Source organism: Propithecus coquereli, unplaced genomic scaffold, assembly GCF_000956105.1.
Source record: "Propithecus coquereli isolate 6110/MARCELLA unplaced genomic scaffold, Pcoq_1.0 Scaffold170, whole genome shotgun sequence".
NCBI lineage: Eukaryota > Metazoa > Chordata > Mammalia > Primates > Indriidae > Propithecus > Propithecus coquereli.
Genome location: NW_012141636.1, coordinates 1,626,703 through 1,637,796, shown reverse-complemented (window position 1 = coordinate 1,637,796; position 11,094 = coordinate 1,626,703). Strand labels below are relative to the sequence as shown.

At 35.0% G+C, this 11,094-nt stretch overlaps 1 protein-coding gene across 8 annotated transcripts in view; it reads left to right on the top strand.

Annotated features, from left to right (window-relative positions):
- DLG2 (discs, large homolog 2 (Drosophila)) overlaps positions 1-11,094 on the top strand; it is a 1,994,579-nt gene that overhangs the window by 1,529,302 nt on the left and 454,183 nt on the right. For all 8 annotated transcript variants that reach the window (XM_012641828.1, XM_012641835.1, XM_012641834.1 and 5 more), the window contains 2 exons: positions 6,183-6,327; positions 8,655-8,793. In XM_012641828.1, the coding sequence (XP_012497282.1) occupies positions 6,183-6,327; positions 8,655-8,793 (284 nt within the window). The remainder of the gene's footprint in view (positions 1-6,182; positions 6,328-8,654; positions 8,794-11,094) is intronic.

The following is an 11,094-nucleotide window of genomic DNA, read 5'->3' as shown; positions in this document are numbered from 1 at the left end:
CCTTGCTTTGTGAATATTATTTTCATAGCATTGGCATTACTGCATTGGAATGGTCCCCTTTTTAATTTATTGTGCAATATGATCAACCATTTTGTTTCCTTTTTAAAAGTTAACTTTAGAGTTTGTGCTTTTCTTTCCAGTGTTTCTAGAATCCCACATTTCCTTGCACTATGTCTTAAGTAACCTTTATGTTCCTAATCATCTCCCAGTTTGTCCCAACATGATGACTTTCCTGCAAGAACATGGAAAGGTCAGTATCTCACCGTCTGTACATTGCCCGTTCCTCTTTATTGGCATCTTCTCATGCCCCCACACCTCGCTCCTTTCTATTATCACACATACGTTTGCTTACATTTATTTGAATTCCCACAAAACTTGCCATGCCCCCTTCTTGCAAGTCTCCTAGCACCTATATCCTCAGCTGATTTCCTCTCCTTTGTCTGCATCAAGCCCAAATTCAATGCTCCCTCTTCTATTTGAGAGAATGAGTCCTTTCACCTCCAGCCTCTCTTTCTTGGCCTTTTTCCTATTGCAAACACACAGCTAGGCTGCACGTATGTCCCCCTCTGTGTGGCGCACCCCACAGAGAGTACTTCAATCAAACTCATATGATTTTTTTTGAAACCAGGCCAATTGCTCTGTATTCACCATTATAGGCAGATACTTGATACAAACGGGAGGGAAAAAAAAAAAGATAATAAAAAACAACGACAAGAGCAACTAGCCAATCAGTGTGATGTCCCTTCTCTCCGCATACAATCAGCTCCAGCTGTAGGCTCTTTATCTCGAGAGTTCATAGGATAATGCACACACATAATTAACCCAAACAAACTCACTTTTGTGAAAAACATTTTGAAGACTTCAGCACAAAAGAGCACTTTTTGGTCCAAATCCCACACTATTCTGAATTTTTAAAAAGATAAACACAGAAGCTTCATCAGCAGTACCCTAATTAAACTCATCAGTTCACAGATGTTTACAGGAAAATGATCAGCGAAAATTTCACCAAGAAATCCTGTTTCCTGGAAGAGAAATGGATGATGACAATAGTAATAGTGATAAAAGCTAACATCAATTAAGTACTTTAATGTGCCTGCCACTTTACATAGGCCAACATATTTAAATCAACAACCTTTTCAGGCAGTAACTATTCTCATTCCTCAGTCAAAACTGAGGCTTAGAAGGTTAAATATGTTTCCCAAAGTCACATAGCTACAAGGTGCCGGGACTCAAATCTCAGTCTGTGTAATTCAGAAGCGTTTTCTCTTAATCACTCCATTCTGCTGCCAATATCACAATACCACCTGTTCCATGACTAAAATCTATGTAAATTTTCTATACTTAGTCACCAAATAGAAACTGACTGAACTACTACTGTCTTAAACTACCACTGTTATCCCCCCAGTATCTTCTCTTTCCCCACTTCTCACCTCTACCCTTTCTTCAACTTTTGCTTGCTGGTCTAAAGATTTTCCTAGTGGTCTGAGAGTCTGTTATCAAAGTCACTCTCTGAAAATGCACTTGAAGGTAACATTTTCTGGATCATCTCACTGCCCACCTTAAAAATAGCAAAAGGTTCAATTTAATAAGCACTAGCCACATCTCTTTCACTGATAATCTAATGAGCTGTGTACCTTCTGTACCCTGGGGAGAGAGACAATGAGCCCTTGTCAGAAACAGAGCTTTGGTGCCACTTATAATCTAATCCAGTTAGTCTCTAGCCTTCAGGGTCTTTTTTCCATTCACTTGTCATCTCCAAATGGTGTTTCTCTTCTGTTTTTTTCAATATAGATGTTTCAGGGGTCCATGGTTACAATATTCAAAGCTGCCTTACTTGATCTTTTTTTTAGAGAAAACACCCACTTCCTTACACATTTTAAACCATTAAATATGAACATTACTTGTAAATATTTGTTATCTAGGCACAAGTGGTACTGCCCTAAAATAAGTGATTAATGAAAGATATAAAAAGGTTGTGACAGGAAGATACATTAAGCTACTTTCCATTTTATTTATTTATTTTTTGACTACTCAGTGTATTAGGATGATGCAATATACTGTCACCACTGGATTAAGCAAGAAGTATAATGATTATTCAAGTTTTTATAATTTTACAATATTTTTGAATTCATATTACTTTTATATGTAAACTTGGAAGGAGACCTTGTTCCCCTAAAGGGAGAAAGAATGGATGATTTAAGCTCTAGCTTTTAAAGAACCAGCACATAAGTACAGTCTCATTTTCATATTTTAAGGAGGCTTGTGATCTAACTGATGACTTTGCCAACTGAAGAGAGTATAATATCGCTGTTTCAAGGTAACCTTTTCAAATACCAGGTTTCCTCATCTGTAAAATGGGCCTAATTATTAGTGTCTCCCTCATGGAGCTATATTGAAGATAAGCTGTATGATTTATTTCAACATGCATGACATAGTACTCCCAAAATATGTGACATATATATTAAATAAATATTAGCTCTTATTAGTAATAATATTGCTTTTATTTCTCTATTATTAAGGGCTGCCATTATCAATTCTGTTCTCCATACCTATCGTCCCTGTATTCTCCCTATCCACATGAGTTTATTTTTCTATCCATTTATTCTACAAACAGCTGTCTCCTATTAGAATGTGGGTTTTATGAAGCAGGGAGTTTGTCTATCTGGAAGAAGCAGTATGGCTGAGTGATAAAGAGTATGGTCTCTGGAGCCAAGTGCCTGGCTTTGAATTCTTCCTCTACCTCTTATCAGATCAATGACTTTGATCAAATTTCTTAACATCTTGGAGACACACTTTTTTTATCTATAAATGAAGGTAATTACAATAGCTACCTTAGAAGTTGTTGTGCAGGTTTAATTGTGTTAATAGATAGAAAACACTTTAAAATAATGTTTGGCATGCAATATGGCTATATAAGTGTTTGCTATGATTATAATTATCATTCTTATTGCTTACCATATCCCTAGTATCTAAAACAGTGCCTGGCACATAACAGGTATGCAGTAAACATTTGATCAATGAACAAACAAATGCCAGACACTGGAAATACAAAATGATTTAAGAAAATGCCACTTAAGAAGAGAAGAGTGAGGACCAATAGAGATGCTTACAGCTTAGTGGAGAGCTCATGGTCAGCATTCAAACACATCAGCCAGATTCAATTTCCTCCAGTTCAGAGTCTTTAACCTGGGCTACATTACCAAGGAATAACTGGCCCATGAAATTTATGTAACAACATGGGCCAAAAATAATAATAGCAAAAAATAGCAGTGCTCCAAGGTATTATATGACTGGACTGCTAATTAGATAAGACAGAGAATATATGCTATAGAGATTCAATTCAATGCTCTTGGAGCATTTATTTTAATTCCACATCATTTTGGCAGAAAGTAAATAAAGCATCACTCCATCAAAACAATAGTAGCCGAAATAAATCCAAATATATGTGGTCAACTAATTTTTGACAAAGTAAACAAAAGAACACAATGGGGAAAGGATAGTCTCTTTAATAAATGGTACTGGGAAAATGGGATTTCCATATGCAAAAGAAGGAAATTGGACCCTAATCTTCCACCATACACAAAACTCAACTGAAAATGGATAAAAGGCCTAAACATAAGACCTGAAATCATAAAACTCCTAGAATAAAACAGGAGAAAGGCTCCTTTCCATAGGCCTTAGCAGTAATTTTTTGGATATCACATCAAAATCTCAGGCTACAAAAGGAAAAATAAATAAATGGGACTACATCAAACTAAAAATCTGCACAGCAAAGGAAACAATGAACAAAGTAAAACAGCAACCTATGGATTGGAAAAAATATTTGAAAACCATGTATCTAATAATGGGTTAATATCTAAAATGTGTAAAGAACTTATACAACTCAACAGTAGAAAAACAAATAACCTAATTAAAAAATGGACAAAGGACTTGAACAGACATTTCTCCAAAGACACAAACATGGCCAACAGGTTTATGAAAAGGTGCTTAACATCACTAATCATCAGAGAAATGTAAATCAAAACCACTATGAGATATTACTTCACACCCATTAGGATAGCTATTATCAAAAAGATAAGAGATAATAAATGTTGTTCAGGATGTGGAGAAAAAGGAACCCTTGTACACTGTTAAAGGGAACATAGATGGGGCCAATCATTATGGAATTATGGAGGCTTTTAAAAAATTTAAAAACAGAATTACCATATGACCCAGCAATCTGTTTTCTAGTTACATGTTCAAAGGTGATGAAATTGTCACCTTGAAAAGAAATCTGCACTGCCATGCTCATTGCAGCATTATTCACAATAGCCAAGATATGGAAATATTCTATGTGTCTATCAATGAACGAATGGATAAAGAAAATGTCCATGTATGTGTATATATATACACATATTCACACACACAAAAAAATACACACACACACAATGGAATATTATTCAGCCTTAAAAAAGAAGACCCTGCCATTTGCCACAACGTGGATGGACCTGGAGGATGTTGTACTAAGTGAAATAAGCCAGACACAGAATGAAAACTATTGCATGATCTCACTTATATATGAAATCTTAAAAAGATAAAGTATACAGAGATATAGAATAAAACAGTGATTGTGGGGAGAGGGGGAAAATAGGGAGATGTAGGTTAAGGGGTACAAAGTAACAGATATATAGGATGAACGAGTTTAGAGATCAGGCCAGGCATGGTGGCTCACACCTGTAATCCTAGCACTCTAGGAGGCCGAGGCGGGAGTATCATTTGAGGTCAGGAGTTAGAGATCTAATGTACAACATGAAGACTATAGTTGAAAAAATTGTATTATATTAGGAATTTTTGTTAAATAAGTAGATTTTGGCTGTTCTTGTCACAAAAGAAGTAACTGCGTGATGATGGCTATGTTAATTTGCTTTACTATAGTAATCATTTTACTATATGTATTACATAATATCATGTTGCAAACCTCAAATATACACAATGAAATATATCTTTTTGAAAAATAGTAGCCAAATAAAAATACCCTAGGTATTTAAAATACTTCCTGAATATTTATTCTTATTTCCTCAAAGTGAGGAAACCAAGTCTTTTTGGAGAGATCACCTTAAAATCATTTCAGAGAAGTGCTGCAGAGATCCAGCATGTAATGCCACTGCTATGAAGTAAGAATTACATTTGTATTACAGGCTTTTCTGTGCAATAAAGAAAATGGCATTTCTGTTAAAGCTGACGGCTATAGGGTACCCTTGAATTTGCTCACCTGAAAAGTCCTATGTTCCAACATTAGCACTCTTTCCTTGGAAAATAGACTCATATTAAATGACATTTTGATGAGAAATATTTTTAAAATGAGAAAATCCAGGTTTGGTGGAGCTATCGGGAAATGTGGCTCTCATACAGTGCTGGTATGAGAGTAAACTTGTTTGTCTTTCCTGAGAGCACTTTGGGACTACGTATCAAAAGCCTTAATGATGTTCATAGAGTTTGGTCTACCAATTCCACTTGAATGGATAAATCTATCCCAAAGAAATTATCAAAGTTGTACACAATATAGACAACAATTAATTGCAATATTATAGTAGCAAAAAATTAGAAGCAAACTAAACATGCACTAGTAAGCGGTTAATTAAATCATTATGTTGTAGCCATGCAACACAATACTCTGTAGAAAACAAAAGTTATGTTGTTGAAGTACCTTAATGTTACAGACAAAAATAATCACTCTAGGTTTAAAAAGCAGGTTCCAAAACAATATGTAAAATAGAGTCACAATTATTTAAATATATCCAAGTAGGGAGATTATGGATAATTTTCCTTTTCTTCTTTTTTTTAGTTTTCTTCAATGAGTATGTATCACTTTTGTAATCACAAAAACTATAACATAATGAAAATGGCATTTGATTGCTTATTTCCTTTTTCTACAAATATTATTCTGAATTCCATTATAAGATATCACTTCCTCCTTTTAAAAAAGACAGTAGCAACCTTGTTTTTTAGTCTCAATGACTATACTTTATCTGCTTTGACTAATGCCATTCATCTGTTCTATCAAAGTGTGATATAGTTACTAGACAGTGATTATTATAATTTAATCTTTAAATGAAGTCATAATTCCAGATATCTTTTTGCCTGAATATTTCTCTTCAGATGTATAGTTTTAACTCTAATATTGATTTTTTTTTCTGTTTCAGGTAAACAACTACAGTTTAGAAGAAGTAACACATGAAGAGGCAGTAGCAATATTGAAGAACACATCAGATGTAGTTTATCTAAAAGTTGGCAAACCCACCACCATTTATATGACTGATCCTTATGGTCCACCTGATATTACTCATTGTAAGTACCACACTAGTGTCATCTTTGAATAGCATGCCAGGTCTGCAAAATTGGAATTTTATAAAATCGTTGGCAAAGTCTTCTACTTGCACCATCCCTCATGTTAACTTCTGGAAATACATCAGAGAGAGTATCCTGCACTTCACTCCCATGTTGCCTTGTAAGCTCTTACCTAGTGTTTTAAAAGTGGGACTTCCTGATGAGTTGCCAGGTTTACCATTACGGAAAGGCTTAATGGTATATGTAGTGGACAGTGTGATTACGATAGTATATGGGTGATATATTTTTAAAGGCTATTATTTCTCAAGCACTTAAAGCATGATAGCTCTCGTGCCATAAAATCTCTCTTCCTAGTTGAGATCTATGTAGTATTAATAGTAGAGTGGAAAAGAGAGACTGACAAAGTAGGCCAGAGATAGCTTTATGCTTTTTCCTGGGGGAGGAGATCTTGCACTTGAATGGTGAAATCATGATCCTCAATCACTATCACAGCTTTTACCTTTACTTGAATTTGTTATATTGGCGAAGAAAACAGAGAAAATTATCAGTCACTATAGCAGTATAGGTGAGCTGGACGTGGGGGCTTTTGGAGCAACAACTAATGATTAACTAATGAGACACTGTGTTGGGGTCCCCACAAAGTCCACTGCTGCATAAGCCCCATGTTTTCTCCTCTTCTTAATAGTTCAACAACAACCTCATCTACGGTTTTGTTTGGGGGTGCTAGATTTAGAAACAGTTCACTTTTTATGTACATTTAAAGGACAGTTTTGTCAACATCAGTAAGCTTGCTCATTCTGAAATTTTGACAGTCCAATTATGAGACTGGGGACTCAGAATGTCTTTAGGATTTGCTATTAATTAGTACTATGGTCTTAAGCAGGTTGTATAACCTTTCTTAGATGTAGATGTTTCTCTTGAGAGAAATGTAAGGGTTGAATAATTTTGTTACCCACCCATTACATTATCTATTGCTTTTCTTTATGATGATTCTAAAACAACTTGCCCCCAAAATATATCTCTTTTTTTCAAGCAAGCAGCAAGCTGAGATCAGCCTTACCATAGGATGTGAACGTGTTTTAACCTTCAGAGTTTTCAAACTGGATGAATTTAGAAAAATCAGCCTTGAGAATCTGTGAGCCACTTTATGAAAGGCATATAAGGTCATTGTCAAAGAGAGAAAAAGGAGAAAACAAAACTACCCAATCAATTCAAGAAATATGTATTAAGTAACTTCAGTATGTATAAGATACCCTGTAAGGTAATATGTGGGTTGCAGAGGAGATACAATCATGGCCTTCAAAGAGCTTGGTTGGAAGGAAGGCTAATTCAGATATATAAATAGCAATATTTGGCAGAATATGAGGTATGTATATGATATGGGAGATGTAAAAATAAATGTTCTTTGGGGATTCAAAGGAAGAAGATATATCATCTGTATTTGGATGATCAGAAAAATCTTTATGCATAGGGTGACATTTGAACTGTCTCTTGAAAACTGAGTGAAATTTCAACATGTGACATAGGGTAGGAGACATAAATTATAGGCAGTTGGTATAGTAGAACAAAGATACGGATGTCACAGAGCACTGGGCATGTTTGAGGACCATACGATCTGTGTTAGGGAGGTACTAAAATGGATCAATATTTTAAGAATGGTAGAGAGGAGATTTTATACTGTATTCAATACATAGTGGCAATGGAGATCATTTAAGCAAGAGAACAGCATGATCACAGTGGAATTTCAGGAGGGTTTACTTCATCCCAATGTGTAAAATAGATTTGAATAGAAAGAGAGAGGACCAGATCCAGCTATCACCTAAAAGTAGACAAATTAGATAGGAGGAATGGAAAAGAAAAGCCAGAGTTCTTGGTCTTTCTGGGATGAGAATATAGCATATTTTGGGAGAAAAATCCGATACAAGAACCTACTTCTTAGGAGCCTTTCGATTTTGATGAGTGGATATTAATTATGTGAAGAGAATGTGAGCTCTACAATTAGAAAGCTAACATTTTATTTTAATAGAAAATTAATCATTGTTCTGAAAATGTGTGTGCTGGATCTCTCCTTCAATTCTTCTCTTCACCTAATTATACTTACTGGGATTACAGATTTAACTGTTATTACATCTTTCTCATCCTAAAGGTCGCCATGTGCTTGTATATATTAAATGCAAACAAACAGCAACTCCCCACTCTTGGAGGACAAGAAAATCCTTCGCGTGTAGAAAAGCCTTTCTATTTTTAACACAGTCTCTGAAGTATAGCATGACATACCGAATTACCCACATAACAAATTTCTTTTCTTTTTGTCCCCCAACCCTTAGCTTATTCTCCACCAATGGAAAACCATCTACTCTCTGGCAACAATGGCACTTTAGAATACAAAACCTCCCTGCCGCCCATCTCTCCAGGAAGGTACTCACCAATTCCAAAGCACATGCTTGTTGAAGACGATTACACAAGGTCAGATATGCTTGTTGGTTAATTGGGTTTGCTTTTATTACCTGGAAGAAATCACACTTGCCTAACATGTCAGCTGTTATTTTGGGGACAAATTAAAACTTCTAAGTGCCATTCAAACTTACTATAGTCTTGCCTCAAGTGGAAATCTGCAAATAATTGTGAACATGTGTCATTGTCCTCTGTTAGGAAGCAAAATCACAAATTCTTCATGGAGAAATAGCGTTGCATTGCTTATGCATCACTCTGCAATTTATTAAGACTTTCCATGTATGATCTCATTTGAGCTTTACAGCCATACTGCAAGATAGGTATTACTGCTAAAAGAGAATATAGTGTGGGGGTTCAAAAGGAAGAAAGTAACATCCCAATATTACATGTCTGGTTAGTGAAAGTCAGGAGTGAAATTCTAGTCTTTCGACTTGAAATTTCATGTCTTGCTACCAATGGCCACCCACAATTCAATGGAAGTTGGTAGTCAATCAGCATTCTCTCTAGTGCAAGAACTATAGTGGAAAGGAAAGGAGTGAAGTTAACTCCAAATTGTTTGAATTTAATATGTCCAAAGGGGAACAGGGCAGGATTCTAGGACAGAACACAGAATGATATTGCTACCTACAAGAAAAACCAAATTTAGCCAACATTGCTCTGAAAAAGTCATATCAGAGAGTTCACAGAGAAGACCAATTTAAAAGGTCATCAGTAAGGATTCAAACATTATTGGATGATGAATAAATTAATGAATGAATGGATAGATTAATAATAGCAAATGTACTTTTTTCTTTTTATCTTTAAATTTTATTGTTTCAAAATAATATATGTTCATTACATTTGGCAAAGAAATGAAAAGATGATGAAGAAACAAAAATCTCCCCCAAATCTCTCCCACTCTAGTGGGAACTTGAGTGACCTGTCTTGAGGTATCTAATGTAAGAGCCTGGCATGAACCTTTCATTCTTTCTCCATGTTCATACAAACATATACAAATGTATACTCAGATACAGGTAGGGCTTGACTTTGTTTTCCCAAAATAATTTTATATTTTACACATTCTGCAACTTGATTTTCTTCACAAACAATACTTTTATCAAAAATAAGATTACATATAGATATGTACACTGGATTTCAATATGTATTTGTGTATAAAAAATTATAGAGATGGACTGTTTTGATTTTATATCCTGCCTGTCTAATTGAAGCCATTTGTCAGCCTTTTAAAAAGTAGAGGAGACTTTCTGCTGGTTAACTTTCCTCACTGGTATATGTGCATGCTTTGGCCATTCAGCTCTTTGGTATATCTTTTTAAATGATTAAGCATTTTTCATTTATTTTGCAATATCAGGTTTGCTGAAGTAGCTTGTTATATCTTTAGCCAAGGAATGGAATGTTTGGATGCTAAAATGTGCATCTGTGGTGCAAATCAAATATAAACTTCTTCCTATGCTGAAATGTCTGATCTCTATGCTCTTAATTAAAATGAGGACTGCAGCAAAGATAATCTGCATGGCTCTCTAAAGAATTCTGTAAATATAGGCACCTTTATCCACCAGAGCAATGATCTATTTGCTTTCATCCTATTACTAATATTTGATATAATTTTAATTTGAAAATGTCATTTTATCTTATTAAGCTCTTAGTGAATTAATGTTTATTAAAGCCCCTTCATAACCCAGGCCCTTTGCTAGCTGTTTTATATATGCTGTCCATTTAATCCTTCCGAAAACATAGAAGGGCTTTCATTGCCATTTTAGAGATGTAGAAATTGAAGTTCAAAGAGGTTAAGGACTAGTGTACGGTCACATAGCTTTTATATAGAAAAATTGAGTGCCCTGACAGCTTTGAAATCCTAGCTTAAAAGAAACATTTTAATTTTCTCTTTATTTTTAAAATGAAAACCAAGTCATATAAGACTGTTCATCATAGAAATATGTGGCTAGAAAGGGACCTGAGAGTTTTGATAGGTCTAAAGACAACTAGGCCAGAGTTGACTCCTACCTCTATACTGGCTGTGTAACCCTGGGAAAATCATGTAACCTCTGCAAGCCTCAGTTTTCTCATCTGTATAAGGGAATAGTAATTGAATCTATCTCAATAGATTGTTGTAATGATTAGATGAGATAATGAATGTAAATAACTTAGAACAGTACCCAGCACATAATAAATATTCAATGAATGGTATCTATTTACAGTAGCTATACTTATTATAATTCTTTTTTTTATTTCAGGGTATTATGAGGGTACAAACATTATGGTTACACTTTATGTCTTTGCCTCACCCAAGTGCGGGTTAAAGACATGCCCTTC